This window comes from Corapipo altera, unplaced genomic scaffold (assembly GCF_003945725.1).
Source record: "Corapipo altera isolate COAL_440 unplaced genomic scaffold, ASM394572v1 22b, whole genome shotgun sequence".
In the NCBI taxonomy this organism is placed as follows: Eukaryota; Metazoa; Chordata; class Aves; order Passeriformes; family Pipridae; genus Corapipo; species Corapipo altera.
Window position 1 is genome coordinate 821,167 of NW_020884876.1, and position 19,319 is coordinate 840,485.

At 39.0% G+C, this 19,319-nt stretch overlaps 1 protein-coding gene across 6 annotated transcripts in view; it reads right to left on the reverse strand.

The window, feature by feature from the left end:
- The window catches only part of GABRA4 (gamma-aminobutyric acid type A receptor alpha4 subunit), a 69,473-nt gene that overhangs the window by 18,982 nt on the left and 31,172 nt on the right, over window positions 1–19,319 (reverse strand). For 2 of the 6 annotated variants that reach the window (XM_027635553.1, XM_027635552.1), the window contains exons 9-10: window positions 15,508–15,594; window positions 14,304–14,718 (exon numbers count right to left, since the gene is read on the reverse strand). In XM_027635553.1, the coding sequence (XP_027491354.1) occupies window positions 14,304–14,718; window positions 15,508–15,594 (502 nt within the window). Of the gene's footprint in view, window positions 1–2,706; window positions 14,719–15,507; window positions 15,595–16,346; window positions 16,457–19,319 lie in introns of those variants that run through there. The other 4 variants (XM_027635551.1, XM_027635554.1, XM_027635555.1 and 1 more) reach the window with 4 other exon arrangements.

Genomic DNA, 19,319 nt, shown 5'->3' on the forward strand with positions numbered 1-19,319 from the left:
GTATGCTTCGAGGGGCCCCAGAGGGCTTCTCCTTTGCTATAATGGCCCGCTGGCTGTGGTGACTCCACGTTGCACATACAGTTATGTCAACTGGGAACGTGTTGTAAAATGGATAGAAGTCTTTCAAGGTCTTTTATGGGCAAATAAGAAGAATTCCTCAGTCTGCAATCAGTTAAAAAAATCTAAAAACCAGAAAGAGTAGATACAACACTGGGGAGCCCCAAGTTGTTTGTGTTGTTTGTGTTGTTTTGGCAAGCTCTCCCATGCTGTGAACACCACTTCAGAGCAGCTCTTTATTCAGCTTCTTGTCATCTGAAAAAGAAAACACTTCAATGCATTTTTAATGAATTTCCTCTACTTTGAAATGAAATTTTCTCAGTTGAGGAAGTAAAAATCTCCACAGAACACAACAGAAAAAGTCACATAGGAAACATATCCAAAATTACAATAAATATCAGCAAGTACATCTGGACACATAATCCACCCTAGAATGTCTTTGGCAACTTGTCCCAACAGCCAAGACCTCCTAGGTTTCCAGTAAGATTCCTTTCATACTATCCCTCAAGGCTGGCACATAATTCCCATCCAAAGGCTTTCATTAGCATTAAAGCCAGTTCAGCAATACAGGTAGGTCCTCTACTCTTCTTAACAACTACCCTCCAGCATCACTTTCCAACCAATCTGAAAAACAAGCCTTTGATCTATAATTTCTCTAAATCCTGCTGGCTTAATCACATCAACTCATGCTTTCATTTTCTCTGACCTAATAGCATCAGGTTGTGACCAATTCCTTCCTGCACTTACACTGGGATTACCCTTCCCCTTGTCTTTTGAATTTCTCCTCCAGCCTCACTCAGCTATGTTGAAGTCAATACAACTTCCTGTCTCTCTATGCCTCCGCTGGCTGCCCATCCTGACCTAACAATTGCTAGCATAAGCTATGAAGTCACATGGGCTACATTCAGCCTTTTCCCAGGTGTTTCTTCACTTATATCTGGAGCTGTCATCCAGTTTGTTTCCTAGACAATTTTAGTCTTACCATCTCAGACCATCTAATAGGCTGAGCAGGTTTTAACTTTCATACATACCAGGTTGAAGGCTGCTCAGTAGATGAACAGTGACATTCAGCATTTGTGACCAAGATTTTTGTTTAAATAAAGGCATACTTAATTCTGTCTTCTCCAGGACCATTCCAAAAGAGCATCCCAGCTCTATGCATGTGAGACTGAGCCCTGCAGAAAGGAGGGAGGAAAACAGGAGAAGGCAGTGGTAGACAAAAAGCCAGAACCTGACTTCCCCAACCAAGACCTCCTCAGCTGTGTTTTTTTCTTAAAAGTACTAAACATTACACATAAAAATAGAACATTTTAATGTGAATTGAGGGCACCTATTCCCAGCTCAATCACAGATTTTTCACAAGCCTACAGTGAGACCATTTGGACAGGAAATACGGGCTCAATTCTCTTAAACTCAGACTGAAGATATACATACAACAGAAGTCTCATGGTCCTAATTACCAGTAACAGATTTAGGGCTCTCAAGAAGCACTAATCGTACCCAGTATACGAAGAGGAATGAAAAATGAATTTAAGAGATGTTTTGCACTAGCCCACAGCAAAGTTCCTAATTGTTTTAAGCCTCCTCTTACACCACCAGCAGCCATAGTTCTAAATAAAACCTGACCCCAGCAACTTTCCTTGGATGCTCAACAGGCCTCAGTTATAACCTAACCACAGAATTCCCCATCCAGTCAATCCAAGTGACATGAGTAAAATGTAGGATGTGGGGTAGGTAACATCATGCCATATAACATTAAGTGGCAGCAGCAGCATGTATGACTAATTCATGCATCTGACTTAAAAATGACAGCCACAGAAGACAGGAGAAAGGGCTGTAGTCTTCCAAATCTATGATCTAGCTGTGGTTGTCAAACACAGCAGATTTCTTGGCATCAACATCTGTCCCTGAAGCAAGCGGCAATTACAGCACTTTGCAGCATTGTAAGCCATTCTGACAGCTTTCGGCTCACCTGCAAAAAGATTTGATGGTCCTGGCCACACTTAGCAAAGGAAATTAGGGTGCCCCACTCCCTGCCTTGCATGGGCCAGTGTGCATACTAAAATAATTTCTCCACATGTCTCTCTATGCATATTTGTTGCAAGCTATATTTCATCCTTGCTGAAACACAGTTTTTACAAGTCTATGTCTTCTAATGCACTTTGCCAGGCCCAAGCACAGAATATTAGAAAATCACTTTAGGTCATGTAAAGAATTAGAGCAGCTGACAACTAGCCTGTTGGCAGGTAAGGCAAGGAGTAAGTGCTCTTAGATTACCTTAAAGGAATTAGAAATAAATAAATTAGATAACAAAAGTGGGCACTGCTAATCTGTGTATTATTTGTTTCCGATGCTGTGAAAGACGCAAGGTAATGAATTCAGCTTTTAGCTTGTTAATATAGTGAGACATCTTGACAAAGATACATCAGTAGACTCATGTGCCATCTTAATAAATAATACTACAGATTAACATTCATCATATTGCTAATGAAACCCATTCCTTTATCTGTTCAAATATAAAGCATCAGGTTGATTGAATCATTTAGTGAACATCAATGTTCCAGCAATAACTACAAGAGAATCTATGCCAAATAAGTTTACTATATTCCTTTCTCTTCCTGCTTTAGGCCACAATTAGAAAGACAACTGTTTAAGAACTCTCACAATTGTATTTTATTTGACATTAGCAATATACATTGGAGTATAATAGGAACAATTTTTTGCACAATCTTTCTTGCAAGATGGATTTATTTTCCAAATACATAGATGTTCATAATACAGGAAGGTAACAGTTAAGCTGCACAATAGCAAAACAAGTTGACACCTATCAAACCACCTTTTGTCAGTATAGTCAGGTGACCAGCGTTGAACATATGCATTCAAATAATTTAGTTAACCTCTGATTCTTCCAATCCTTCCAGCCACGTTTTTTCCATGCAACTAAAATGTGCATCAGGAATGGTGTAAAAGAATTCAACCTCAAGACTTCCCTTGCCTTGATTTCCTTTCAGTTTTTCTGCATGTATGAGCCAATACAAAGGGATAAACAGAATCTGACATGGCACAGAAACTCTTGCAACATGCATCTAGGACAGTTACATATTGCAGAAGTAGTTACATTATTGACAGAGAAGTTAGGGGATTTAGGACTTTTCTATAGAGAGTGTTAAAGAAGCATTTCTACTATGCTTGTTTAGTGTAGATTTTCTGCATGCCACTACTTTTACAGAAAAATAAAAATACTTCCAAAAGCTTCGTATTTTTCACTGGGAGTCTTCCTTACAATGTCTAAGCCTAAACCCAAATGCTTTGGTCACAGTGGACAGGGCTTCTCAGGAAAAGAAAAGCTTATAGTAAATTAAAATATCTGTAAATACTGTATTCTTGATTTTTTTACTTCTTTCCATCTTAAAAATGACACACAGATATAGCAGCTGCTACACTTCACACAGAAATTCCCCTTTTTTCTTTTTTTTCATTCCTCAGTTGGTACAGGTCTTAAACTTTGAATTAGTTGATATCTCCCAGCCTGTCTCTCAACTGTGAGTTGAGAGCAAAAGGGTATTTCACATCATTCATTAGATAGACCAATTTTAACAGCTCACAAAGTTGCCTCAGCAATTTGGAATATCAGAACTGGTAGAGCGCAAGGGTGGTAGGTAAAGGTGAGGAGGAGAAAAAAGGAACCCAAGGCAACCACTAGCAGGGCTTATTTACTTATTACCAGCAAGTAAATACTGTCTGCAGACAGGCTTTTAGTACACTGTGACTGCTCTGTATGTTTGCTAGTGATGCAGCACTCTTTACAAACACCCAAGTCTGATGGTCCTTGCCACAGCAGCACACAGCATGAGCAGACTGGCAGTCCTAGCACTCAGTCAGAAAATTCAGAAAACAGAAAATCCTGAAACTGACTTGTATTTCAAGCAACCGAAGTGGTTTATGCCACTGCACTAGCACAGGATCTTGAAATCCAGAAAACAATCCTTAAACACTACTACTTCAGGACTCCAACTCTACCCACTCTGTGCCTTGCTGCTTGACTGCCAGAGTTTATCTGTCAGTGGCATGGGTGCACACCCTCTCCCTGCCCAGACTCTGCTGTCCCCCCTGGTGATGGAGATGTGATGCAGAGAGAGCTCATGGCTGAAGGGAAGGCATGTGAACCCCAGGCCATCCTTGAAACTGCTGCTCCCCACCTCAGCCACAAGGCAAGGGAGCAAAGTCAGAGACAGATCTGGAACAAACCAAAGCAGCGCAAAAGTACCAGAACGTGCCAAAGTGTGGGTTTAGATTATACACTTGGGGGGTTTTAAACAGCTAATGAGCAGCCCATAAGCCTAATTCAACTCTCGCATTTTACCTCAGCAAAATGCCTCAACTGTTCTGACCCAGAACTGGGATACCTTCTCCGGCTGAGCAGATTGCTCCATCAAGACAAAATTTAGATCTACAAAACCACGTTCCCAACTCAGCAAGGCCAGCACTGAGTGTCCTCCTGACTGATGAACTGAACCTAAAAATTCCTAGGTCTTATTTGAAAAGGTACGACCTTCTGCACTTCCCCCATGGCACAGCAGAGAGAAAACTTGGAAGCATACAGGGAAGCTGTAAACTTCCATACTTCGTAAGACTAGCCGACAGTGTGAAGATCAAAAAAGGTCTTTTCTTTTATTCACATATTTTTTCTTACCTGATTTCACTATACTTATGCATATGATATCCAGAGAGAAAGTGAGAAGTAGTCTTTCAAAATCTCTCTACAGAGTTTTCTCACCTTCTGTTTGTGTATCATCTTCACACTCTCCAAAATAAAAAAATACCACCCATGTACTTATGAAATGGCTACTGAATATCACACAGCTAAGCATCTTTTCCACCATCACATATATTAACTAGCTTAAGAGAAAACCCACACACATTCATTGTGCCTTATCTTCCTAAGTGAAATGGCTACAAATAAAATTCACACTTTCAGTAGAGAGAAAATATTTTTATATTTAAAATTTATAAAGTTTTAACCAAATATTCTCCAAATTAATTTGAAAACAAAAGTTATCTTTTTAATATAAGCATAGAGAGACTCCTGAAGTTGGCTTAGAAGAGTTTGCTACCTTCCTAAAGTTTGCAATGGAGCCTGTGATTTCCATGTGTGCAGGTAAGAAAGCCTCTTTAAAAAATAAATTAAAAACCAAAGAAAAATTCAGTTTGATTTTCTTCTTCATAAATACACAACAAAATGGAGAAATGAGCGTCAAAGAGAAAACACCTTTTTCCAACGTTTAAGCTACAGGAGAGGTGGTAGGGGCCTACACACACAAAAAAAAAAAAAAAAGAAAATCAGTGATGCAGTTGTGCTTCTGGGAAGGGCCACAGGCTGCTGACATGAGGTTGTGGGTACTACCAGGCAGCACTACTAAAGATGTTCTGTTTCATTACCAGACATGTACTTGTCACTCCCACCACATTCCACATCAGAACATTTAGCAGACATGTGAGGAGAAGAGAAGACTGCAATACACCTTAGTCCTCCTTTTAGATGCTCAGTGCTGTTACAGTGAATATGAGCAGTGCTGAGCCAAAGGAAGAGTTTTCATTCTGCCCTATTCTGTACTCCAAAAAAGCATTTTCCATCCCACCCCCAGTATGCCAAAGACCCTGATGCCATACAGTACAGCTTGGATACACAGCAACATGAATGTGTTCCAGTTGGCAGCAGTTGCTACCTCACATCTTTCCAGTCTTCTAGCCACAGCACCAGAAACCTTAGGACAGATTAACTGTGCTGATCCTTTTGCAGGATTGGCAGTTGAATTCCACATTGCACTCAGCTTGTTCCTAAGCTGCCTACTTGGAAAAGAGTTTAGGGGGCATTTTCATAAGAGCCTTAATTCAATATAAGATCTGCACAGTCTCTAAAAGAGGCAGTCTCACTGTCCTTATCCTTTGTTTATGACCACAGATTCTATCTTCTCCCACATGAGCAGCGTAACAGCTCTCATGGACCCATATGGTGGGTTACAAGCACATCTTTGTCTTTCATGGGATCCACAATGTGCAAGTGCCAAGGTTGTGGACATACATTCTCAGACATGCCAAATTTAAATGCAGTTGCACTCCAAAAGCTGTAGCACTGACTGGATTATCAGAAAAGCTCAGCACTAAACAGTTCCCAGGAATTCAGGTACAGGAATGAAGTCCTCAGATTTAGGAGGAAGGCATGACACTTCAAAAAAATGGTTGTTACTGTAATGAAAGCTTTTACTTCCCACCATCCCCTCTATGAACTGAATTAAATCAGAGACAGCAATGATATTTAGTCTCTTAAACATAAAGCAAGTTAAATGCTAAACATTCTAAAGTGCTTCATTACTGAAGATTAAATATATACAGTTCCAGAAAGATTAAAAAAATGTTACTGTTTACATTTTTGGTTGAGAAATGTTCTAAAACAGAGGGAAACAGTTATACTTAATAAAACTCAATCTTTTTCCCCTACCATTCTGTCTCCTAATTCTTCCTGGCTGATAATGAAAATACCATTTTTTGAAAACAGTTTCAATGAAACACAAATGTTTATAACAGGACATTAGACAATTTTCTTTATTACTTTCTCATTATACTTATAATTAAGAAATAATTACTTCTAGCCTGTTTCCTGCCAGATGCAGTTCTAGTACCTCTAACAGGACATATCCTAAAATAACTGCTTGGTAGCAAGAAACAACATTTTTCATCCATACTCATGTCTTCCCTTCTCTTTCTTTTCTCTCTCTTCAAATAACTTCATTGATTTTGGTTCTTTCATAAACTCTGACCTGCTTCTACTTTTTTTCTCCATTTTTTGTCATAGATATAATTCAAAAAATCATGTTTGTGGAGGAAAAATGACCACAGGGGGTACCAGAGGTTTGAAAAAGCCTGAGACTGTCTTTGTTTTAATGCCAGTGGAGGTAGGATGAGAATCCTCAGACTGTGGTTTCACATCATCTTTAATCCAGCTCAAAGCATCAATCCAGCCTTCTCACCCCCTCCTCTGTATCAGTACTAAGACAGGGAGCCAGATCAGACACATTCCACTGCTATTAACCAGCCAAAAGTCAACAAGACAAACTTGGGTTTTAGCTAGACAAGTTATTTCAGCCTGCTCGCCACAAGCACTGAAATACTTCTCCCCACACAAAGCAAGACAATAAGGAAGAAGATGAGAGCAGTACCTTCATAATATAGTTTTACAGTGGGATCTTAAAAAAGAGCCACAAAAACCCATGGATTCTGCTTATAGTCTCTCTAGTGTAGATTGCTTCAGAGCACAGCAGGACATAATCCGGCTCCAACCCAGAAGCCTCTTATAATAAAACATGCTCTGAGTCCTGCCATGCCCAATATACTTCATCAGCCCTTCAAATACAGGTTAAGTACTCAAAGCCAGGATTTTTCACAAGTGGATTAATTTCCACCATGAAAGCACTGCTGGTATTGATTTGCAAAGGTGTGTATCTATGAAACAAATATTTTCGTGTAACTGCTCAAGAACTCTGGTTATCTGAAATGCCTCCAACCTCCACCACTGCCCTGGTGATAGAGAATGTTGCCAGAAATAAATAAGAAATGAAATACCTATACATACAGAATCATGTATTTATGACAAGTATCTTCTTATTCATTTGACAACTTAGTACATTCTAACAGAGAAGGAGGTTTTAAAATTTGCAAATATAAAGCATACCGTGAAGTTACTGTTAGTAATAAGGTTAACTATATCGTATTTTGAAATAACTTTAAAGAAACATGTTCTTTACTTCTGAGTCTTCTGTTCTCATAGCAGTTTTACTCACCATGGAGATGAGCCACCAACACAGGATGATGAGGCAAGACAAAGCAGTAATCAACTAAATTTTGCAATGCATCAAGCTCAGAAGTCCAGCTGAGTGCTTCATACTGTCACCTGCTTCTTCAACCAACACCCAGTTAACATTCTTCCAAGGATGAAAATGTATTCACAAATAATGATTATTTCCTTAAGTGTTTCTTTATGCCATCAAATCATCCAAAGATTACTATGTCCATTAACAGCAACTTGGATACAGCATTCACAAAAAACACCAAGCAAATGTTGAAGATCAACAACAGAAAGACCACCAGCATGAAATAACCCAGATCTCTGTGCTAGCTGAAGATTAATTCAATAGTACTATACTTTTCCTACAGATACTTTTCTTGAAAATAGATATATGAACAAAAAAAAAAAAACAAAAAAACAAAACACCTGCCTCATATGGTGCTTTCCATCCAGAAGGGTACTCTTTCAAAACAAGACTATTAGCAAGTGCATTTGAGTTTGCCTCCTTACAATTTAGGGAATTATTTCTGTGGGTACATGTGTATATGTATCCAGCTGCTGCAACAGCATTAGTATTTTTAATGCCAAAACTATGCTATTATTTAAGAAGAGCATTCAATAATTGATGGGAGTTTGGATGGTTTTCTAAAAAAGGGAATCTCCAAGGCTTTTTATTTTTGCTGCTGTTATTTTTATTTTGAAGAAGCCATCATGTTCTCAGTTCCTCTCAATGAAAATGAAAATAGAAATACGACCAAAAAATGTAGTGAACTGCAATGGCTTGCTTTAAAATCCTTTATAGTGGAATAATACAAAAAGCATAAGAAAATGTAAGAGATACTTGTAGATGCAATAAGTTAGAGACCAGAATGCAATGCTATTCAGTTCTGAAATAAAAACCTACTGCATTATTTAATTAATGTGAAAAGAAAGTATGTTTACAAATTCTACCAATTTTACATTGCGTTTTTCATTCCCTCAAGAAAATAGTACATAATATTAGCAAAGAGACATCTCTACAGGGTGTTCTATACTTCACACTACTCTCACTTCCTTGGATGTGGCAAAAACTTACTTTTGAAGTCTGATTTACTCAGAACACGGTGAAACTATTAACCACACTAGCATTCTCCAAAACAGCTATATCTTGATTCTACAAATGAAAACTGCACAAATTAATTTGTATCAGACTCTTTCAAAATGGCACATTTTTTCTTTTTAAACTTCCTGTTTAAAGTGGATTGAAGTAAATGAAAAACACATATTGGTGTCAGTGAATACCGGTATAAATCCTTAAAACAATATAAACATACTTTGGAATTCCTCAGTGAAAGAAATATAAGTTCTTGAAAAAAAAATAGGAAAAAAAGATGCTACTGTCATTTAACTTTAAATTAAATTTAACTTTCAATTTTTTCCTGGATTTTTTTCCTAGTTTTTCGGGGTTTGTGATTGGTAGTTAATACTGACCTCCATAATTTTTTACCCTGTGGTTTTTCACTGAGTATGAAATTTTGTTTATAGAGTTTTTTTCCTCCAAATATAAATGGAGAAGCTGTATTGCTTTACTCCTGTCAGTCTACAAAGGGAAGCGGCTCCTATTCTCCCCACTTAGCACTGAACTGCCATAAACTTACTGCCACATAGCTCTGTAGTTCTGTAAGATTTCTACAACTTTGATTATCCTTGGCTTTATTAATATCATCAGTAGATATTACACTACACCTAGGCTTCTCAACACAGCTGCCATTTTCCTAGTCTGTTATTCAATATTAGGATTAAATAAAACCAATGGTAAATTTTTTTAAGCTGTCTCTATTGCAATTCATAACAGTTCCAGTCACAAAACCCCTTTCTATTTCAGTGTGGTCAAGCCCTATTGGCAGGTTTCAGGAAGACAAGAAAAAACTCACCAAAATTTCTTTCCTCCCTAATCTTTTGGGTCAAGCAAAAGTTCTGGAGTCCAGTGTGCAAAGTCCATGACCTACTCTGCTTTCCAAATAGACCTCTTGGAAATTTTTGGTATGCGGAGGGACAGTGTGCTAAAGTACACTGAGAAAGATTCTCCTAGGAAATCTCCTGTAGTATCCACGGGAAGACGTCCCAGGTGGCCAACACGTGTCTCTTACAAAGCAGTGTGGTCATTCTTCCATTCTGGCCTTCCCTCCACTTCCAACAGCACAAGGGATATGGGAGCACTAGGCTTTGGATAAACTGGATAAATACACACCGCATCCCCTGACATTGTCACATGGCACACAGACAATACACTGCAGCTTAAGGTACACTGTGGCCAAATGACATATAGGAGGTACACAAGACAGTGGAAGAAGATGGAATTCTGTGCATATCAAAAAGCTGAGTTCATTCAATTTTCTGTAGAAATACTGGTTAAATCCTATTAAATACAGTTACTTGGCTTTTCTTGTTTTTTTGCAAGGTCCATCCTGAATGATGACAACGATGACAGGCCAGAGGCTATACTTGAACACCCCATAAGCAATAAACTTTTAGTGCCTGTTAACAGAAAAGCTCTATTCACATTCCTTATTATTTACCTCTTTTATTCAATTATTATATGGTCTACTTGTCTGATCACATGGTAATGTAAAGTGGATGACTAAACTGTTTACAAAGTTTACAGTTTACTTTTTCCCCCTTAAAAGACACATGGGAGAAGAAATGCACCACCGAAGTGGATGAGTCCACTTTGTAGGAGGAAAAACAGATTCCAGTACTGCTGGTGAGCTCTAAGAGCTCAGGTGACCATAGACGGAGGGGTCTATGTTTACCACCTTGCTCAGCTTCATTATTTTCACAATTGCAGTGAAACCTGTTAATAGAGGGCTCATAGTTGACTACAAAATACACTTCAGTTTCTATGAAGGCAACCTTCCTGAACCACGTTTTTAACTGTTTTTCTCAAACGACTGCATTAGTGGTCAGGGCTGCACTACTGCAATCTGTGAGAGTTTTGCTGCTGGTAACAATGTCTCCAAGGAAACTGCAGTCAGTGGAGATGTATCCCCACTCCCTGGTAAGGATTTTGGCTTTCTATCCAGTTTTCTTTCCTGTTCACAGATATAACTTACCCCAAGTGTCTGGTTAGTTTTAAATCACTATGGTACTCTCAAAAAAAAAGATTGTTCAACAAAGCCAATAGGAAAAAAAAAAAAAAAACAACAAAAAATAGTTCCTGTAGAGTTCATCTCACTCAAACTCAGCTATAATAAGCCATTTGGTCACTGAAATGACACCTGCAATGTTTTCCCTTAGGATTTTAGTTAGCAGTTTTGAACATTTGGGCTCCTATATTTAGCATATTCCCACTTTTTTTTTTTTTTTTTGTGCTTCTGAGTTACAGCATCAGTGAGTATACTACAGGCTCTATACCGTTTCTGATCGCTCTACAAGAAGATTAAATATAAGGAAGAATCACTGTTAACAATAAATTTCTATTTATATTGTCCACATGTACTTTGGAAACGTAATTATGGCAATTTCTTTATATGCTGCAACACAAAATATGTCATACAGTTCAAGAGATGAGTCCTAGACTCACAATGATTTTTTTTAATGTGTCTCATTTTCGATGTAGGCATAGAAGTGTTGTAAGGTACTTCAAAAACACACTGTCAGATTTAAAATAGGTAATTTTTTTTGTTGCGGTATCCCTAAAAATTTCTTCCAAAATAGAAGTATAGAAATAAATATTTGTAATCTATTAATTTTTGCAATCCTTTTTCCTCCCTATAAGTCTTTAAAATGAAACTACAAGTGAATTCAAGTAACACATTTAGATCAATCTTAGCCTCAACCAGTGCTGATCCCACTGAACAATGCACTAGAAAAAGCTGATTATAAATCAGTATATCAGGATGGGTGGAAGGAAGAAAGAGTTGTTTCTAATGAATTGTTTAAAGCTCTGCCTGAGAAAAAACATCCTTGGTTTTCATCACAGAGGAAAGCCAAGAGTAACTTCAGTAACTTCTGCTGCACACACTGGGTTCCCCACACAGAAAGTCATCGTTCTTCATGCTACAAATACTTTATCGTTTGTGTAATTATAATCAATAATTGCCAGAGGATTAGCTTTGTTTCTTCTGATTTAACAAAATAAATAATCAATCTCTTGCACATTATCATCTATTTTTACAATCTGTAACAATGTGACCTTATCAGAGAGGAAGCACCTACAGCAACTAGCAATACATCCAAAGATACAAATTACTGCAGTTAGACATCTTGCATGGGTGCTTCATTTCCAATTCTGTGGTATGTTGCATGTAATGATTTTCAAGGAGTGCTGTAATCTCAGACATCTTCTAGATGTAAAAGACAAAAAAAGAAAGGACTATACCTGGCATTTGAGAGCAACCCTTAAGTAAAAAAAGACTCAGGCAATTGTTTATATCATCACTACATTAAAGTCACGTAAGACACTCCCACATCCTCTGCATTCTATCATCTACAGTCCAATGTTATGCATGGAAGAGCAGCCTTGCCACCTCCCAGGTCCCATAAGTTAAAGGTCAGATTCTCAGTCACGAGATGGCTAAAAGGCTTGGAGAGCCAGAAGCACAGTCATAGTTTAACAGACAGACAGGGACACAGCCATAGTTTCAGCACTATGGGTTCTTTTTATTCTGACTCTTGTCCCAGCATAGTCTAGGGCAGTCTCAGAATGCTCTCAATTAGCCCACCTGCTTGTGGTCTCCACCAGTCCTTTGATCACTGTCTGGGCACACTCAACACTCACCTGATCTGCCCTGCAGCATACGATTTTGACCATAGGCTACCAATCTTCTTTCTATTCCAATCAACCGAAGCTAAGGTTTAGTCCAGACCCTTTAAAGACACAGCCAGATCACAACTGAGAATTTGGCCTCTGATTTTCACCTGTCATCTGCACAGAAACACTAACCATTTTGCCTAGCCAGATGGATCTGTACAAACATATTTATATGTATTAACAGTGTATCTTCCACCCGTTCCAGTGAAAACAACATTTATGATCAAGACTTCTATCAGATTTAACTATTTGATTTTTTAATAAAGTCACCAGCTTGCATATTGCATATTGCATATTGAGATGCTAAGAAAAGTGCCTATCTATGCCATAGTTTAAAATAAACAAATGGATCATAAATTTTCCCTGGGCTCTACCTAGAAACTTTATTTCCTTATTTATGTCACAGCAGTCCTTCACAAAAAGAGTGTCTTTCATTCACACAGTGACATGCGCCATAGTTGCACTCATCAAAGCACAGGACTTTTTTTTTTTTGCTTAATTTTGAACACTTTTAAAACTATGTTGAAAATTTAACTTGACACAAACATTACATAAAGTAGGGGCGGAACATGTGTTCAAAGGCAATCAAGAATGTAACTGAAAAATCTGGGGCGGGTGGGGGAAGAAGGAAAGAAAAAACCAAACCCCAAAACATCCAAGGAAAAAGCAAAGAATTCAAATAAAAAGTTGAAGATTGCGGATCTGGTCCTCATCTACTACAATGGATGTAATTCAGGAATAAATCCACTCAGGCTGGTCAGCAAGGTCAAAGAAGAATCACACAGTTAAGATCACCTTACCAAACTAGAAAATCCAATTTTGAGAATTACATCAGATTTCAGATTTTACAAGGTTCAATTATTATTTTGGAGTGAGTTACAATGCAAAATAATGCTTAGTAAAAATATATGGAGCTCTACAACTCCTTTGCATAACTTTCCCAGAGTTGCACTTTCCCAGGCTGGACTCTCTTTTTCTTTTTCCACTTCTCATTTTCTTCCCCTTGTTCTGCCAATTTTAATCTAGCAGGGACAGTCCTTTTCTAGCAAGCACTGTCAAAATATTCAGGACATGGACCTCGCACTCAGAGAATGCAATGCTGTGTTCAGACAGCAGTGCTGGGTGCCTCAGGGATTTGTAATAGCCAACGTGCATATTCCTAGCAGTCAGATGTGTTCCACTGCACAGCTGTGCACCTCTGCCTCTGATTTTTTCAGTGCATGTTCCTCCCAAAGACAAGTTCTGTACATCCAGAGTAGTTTGTCTGAAGGAGTGATGGTTCATTGCTAGCTGAAGGGAGGAAGACCCATTACTGTTACCCATTACTCTGGTAAGAGTTAACTAATTATCCCCAACAGCTCCAGCCTTTACAATGGGAAAGTAGCACACAGCTTTTATAAATAAGAATTACTGACCTTTTTAAATAGTTTCAAAAGAAGAAACTATGCATCAAATGTGAGTATAATTTAGGAACTACTACATAGCAGCAAAACTACATTAGACTTTCTGATTTTTCCATGGTATCCTTGGATAGATACACCACCCAGTAGACCATGTTAAATGCTCCAAAGGTAACAGGAAATAAAATGCGTGCATATTTGTCTATCTTACTCGTGCCAGAGTGAGAGGCAGGGGGAGCAGGTGGTGTGACAGCAGATGGCTTTGCAGATGCTCCTAATGTATTAGGTGTAGTGGTCTGAATCTGCTCCAGTCTAGATCCAAGCAAGTGCTGAATGGAAGGGGATCCAGCTGTGGCATGCTGGGATACAAATCCAGTTAAAATTGGGGTAGAAGGAGGAGCTGGAGGGGTAGCTCTTGCAGAAGATAATGTCTCTGATGCATTGATGCGTGTGAAGGGGTTGGGACTTGATGCAGAAAAGGAGCGGGGTGTAATGTCAGAAGACCCCTGAGCTACAGAGGGAGGTTGGATGGAGCTGTGCCTTGTGTCAATTCGGCTCCCACCATCAGCTTCGGACTGTATCGTGGCATTCATTCTTTTCCTCACATTTGAATTGGCATCTGTACTCTGCAAAGTTTAAAAAAAATACTAGAGTCATTCTTAAAATAAGCACTCAAACAAAAGCAATGGAAACTATAATCAAGAACTATCAGAGTAATACTCATACATATAACCAGTAGCTTGATCCTAAAGCACAAAGGTCATCATGAAAATAGATTTAATAGCATATAAAGTGATAAACAAGAGTTCCTTTACCTGTGGCTGGAATATCAGAGAAGACACCTAATGCATCACAGGCCATGTGATGTAGTACCTATTAATACCATAAGGCTAAACATTCTTCGGTTAGAGTCACAGCTTTTTACAGGCACATGCTCAAAACAAGATTCTCTGATGTCTACCTATTTCTCTGATGATATAAAAATATTCTAGGTGCAACTTACCAGCCATGAAGGTTTCTGCTTTATATCTCCAGAAATATAACTACCATATACTAGGAATTGTAGTCTGTCATCTGGACCTGAGGTTACTAAAATGCAAGTATTTACCAACCCCAGTTACCACATTACTGCTCTTTCAGAAATATAACCAATGCTTTTTCACATCAACCATAGGCAATAAATTCCCCAGGCACAACTGAACCAGGGCATAAATTCGTCTTCCATCAACTAATCATCTCCATTAATTAACTAAGAGAAGTGGTGAATTCTCCATCACTTTATGTCTTCAGGCAAGTCTGGATGTCTTTCTGAAAGATATACTTCAACCAAATAATACTTATTAAGCTGGATGAGAAACTGAAATACAGATAAGGAAGTATAGATGGGAAATCCATCAGTTTAATATTTTACTGACTTTTGGGAATGCGACTTGGCCTCTGCCTTTCTTCTCTGCATTTAAGAGGAATACTAATATCTCCTGAACTTCCTTCTGGAAGGGTACCTGAAGAATAGAATTTTGAACCTTCAGCCCTGCACCTAAAATATAATATAAAACATATTATACTTCAGATATAATATGTGAATATTTTTTATTCAGAGACTAACTGCTTTCCAAAAGACACAGATTTAAGGGCAGATAGGGTACACATACTCAGCGTCGTTAATACAGGTCTAAATACGGACAAGGTAAAACAATCACTTGTTACATATATAAAAAATCCTATGTTGTGCCCTTCTCTGATGATACCATTCCCAAACACTGCCCTGCACCATACCTACTGTGCTTTTGGCTTCCCTTCCCTTCAACCTTTCCAGAGAACCCTGTCAAAGCTCACAGCATAAATCAAAGGGAGAGAAAGCAGGCAGCAATCTCTCTTCCCTCCTTCATCCAACAGCAATTCTCCCCAGAAAAGTGACAGAGCGGTAACAGAAAACAACTCAGGTGTTATTCAAGGTACTAGCAGTACCTTGAGTAGTGAGACGAGCAACAACTGTGTCTGTCTGCTACATCAGTTGAGCTTTGCTGCTCTGCTCAAGGAAACAGAGAAATGGGAGCTGAAAAGAAATCTGAAAATACAATAATAATAATTAAAAGAAAAAATCACCTGATATCTCTAGTACTCCTACGATGAATGCTGCTCCCTAATCCTGTTAATTGCAGTACAAATCTATTACTGGCAATACTGTTGGCCTGAATTTATCTGAAACTGTCATACCTATATGCCTATTCATGGCTGATGTACTTGTCAGTTCAGAGCTGATGTATTTGCCAGCTCATTGTTGATATATAAAAGAATCCCTCAAGTTTCAGTTTTCCTTCCTGCATACAAGTGTGTCAATCCCTTTTATCCACTCTTCTGCATCTGCAATCCAAAGAAGCAGAGAAGTGGAATAAACACCAGAAGAAACTGGTATTTCCTGAAAGAAACACTGATTTTACTCATTGACAGAGAAGCCCATGTCACTCTTCGGGAAGTATAGAAGTACACACAGGTGTGCAATTTTGATACTTTCATACTAGGGTTGTCAGTGACCCAGGAACAGTAAAGCAGCTTTCAAGACTGCTAAATTGAAATGATAAAGCACAATCAGGACAGTAGTACATTTACTAGAGACTTGGTAATACCTGATGGACTACTGCATGTCACTTGAAGGCTTGCAAGGCTGAGCAGATGCAAGTCATCAGTGTTCACTGTCCGAAACAACAGCTCTATGCTATGGAGAAGCTGGCAGTAGAGTCAACGATAGGAGGTGAGTTTTGTCTTCTCTGTGGAGATTCCTGGACAACCTGGCTTTGCTCAAGTATGATTCACCCATCATAAAGCTCTCAAGCAGCACCTGGGGAGCAAAAGTCCATGGGCTGGGATAGGGGTTGCAAAGTAGATCTGCACTGGAGTAAGACATATCTCAGTGCTGCTGCTAGAGAACAGAATTACCACATCTTCAGTCACTCCATGTGCAACCATAAAAGAATGGTTCAAAGCGTAGAACAAAAAATTAAGTGCAATTAATTTACAGAGGCACTATTTAATGTTCTTGCTCACTTGTACTGTCACCTGTTTTCAAAGGCCACCTCAGTAACAGTTGGTCTCCTCATATTCCAATCATCTCCATTACCACCAAAGTGACCAAATCAGACCTGTTGCTACTTGATTCACTACTCATTTCCCATTACAGTCTCTATTTTAGAATAAAACTATCTATACTATTTCGAATGGTCAAAATGTGTATCTGTGTAAAAGCCTATTGGGTATTCACTCTCATTAGTGACACAGAAGACTTCCAGTACTTCAGAAACCTTAAGTTTAGAGAGAAACCCAGTTTTCTCATAAAATACACATGAATATACACATCAAGTCCAAATGGATAACACTGTAAGATCACAACATAATACTGCATAACAAGCACCAAAAATACGGGTACATTTTTTGTTAATTCTTCAGAAAGCACCTCATAAGCACTCAGAGTGTAGAAATTAGAAACAGTATTTCTAACGTGCTCCACAAACACCATATCACTGAAAACTGGTTGTTCTTCCACAATGTCATTGTAATAGTTTGGATCTGTGTTCTTGAGTTGAACCTTGTCCTTGAAATGTACTGAAACAAGCATGTTCCATGAAGCAACCAGCTCCATGCCCTGTCAAAGCTGACCAGAATGCACACTTGTTGCCAGGGCAACCTCACCAGCACATTGTGCACCACCTCCCCTCATATATCCTTTTCTTGCACTTATTTACTCAGACTGTATCATGACAATAGCTTATTCTCATTCAAAGCACTCAGGTATCACTCCTTGTGGAGTTGTCCAGTCGAAAATTTTCAAGAAAAAATTCTTTGTATTGGTTGTATACATATGACCCCTATATATTTCTCTATTCAATGTTACAAAGATAATTCATTTCTTCCTACATTAGTCTATTTCTCCTCTGTACTGATGCTATTTCAAAACTCCACAGCATCTAAAGATTACTGCCAAGGTCACTAATAAAAATATTGAAGAAGCCTGATTCTATAGCAAGCCTTAACAAATCAAATTATGTTGCAAAACACAGTAAAATATGACATTCAGTTTGTATTAGTAAAATATTCCACACATAGTTTTCGTGCATAGCCCTAAGACAGGGATATTGCCCATCAGCAGTTTTTAGTTTGGAGGCATTGATTGGGTTTGCATATAAAGGTTTGGGTAGCAGAGGAGCTACAGGGGTGGCTTCTGTGAGAAACTGCCGGAAGAAGGGGAAGCCCTGTGTCTGACAGAGCCAATGCCAGAGAGCTCCATGACAGACCTGCCATTGGCAGAGGCTGAACCCATCAGTAATGGTGATGACAAATTTAAGAAGGGTAAAAAAACCTCCTCAATTGCAGCTGAAGAGAGGAGTGAGAATACATGAGAGAAACAACTCTGCAGACACCAAGGTGAGAGCAGAAGGAGGAAGAGAAGATGCTCCAGGTATTGGAGCACAGATTCCCCTACACAGCCTGTGGTGAAAAGCATGGTTATCCCCTTGCAGCCCGTGGAGGTCCACAATGGAGCAGAGATCCACCTGCAGCCTATGGAGGACCCCATGCCTTCCTGGAAGGACTGCACCCCACGGAAAGGACCCTCATTGGAGCAGTCCATGAAGTACTGCAGTCCCTGGGAAGGATTCACCTTGGAGAAGCTCACGGAGGGTTGTCTCCCCCAGGAGGGACTTCACAAGGGAGTAGGAGAAGAGTGTGAGGAGTCCTCTCCCTGAGGAGTAAAGAGTGGCAGAGACAACATGCGATGAACTGACTGTAGCCGCCACTCCCCATCCCACTGAGGCACTGTTGGGGAGGAGATAGAGAATTCAGGAAAAAAGCTAAGCACAGGAAGAAGAAAGCGGTGCAGGGAAGATGTTTAAGATTTAGTTTTTATTTTCTCATTACCCTACACTGCTTTGACTAGTAATAAATCAAACTAATTTTCCCCAAGTCTGGCTGTTTTGCCCACGACGGCAACTGGTGAGTGATCTCTCCCTCATCTCGACCAATAAGCCTTTTGTTACATTTTTGCTTTTATGTGCAGCTGAGGTGGCTTTGGTGGCATCCAGTCAGGGTCAACCCATCACAGGCATGGAAACAAGAAATATAATATAAAAACAAACAGAAGCCAAATGAAAATGCAAGCCAGGAAAGGAAGGGATTATTCAAGTAAAGACTCCTTTATGAGGGCAAGTCAGGAAACCACTCAATTATCCTGAGC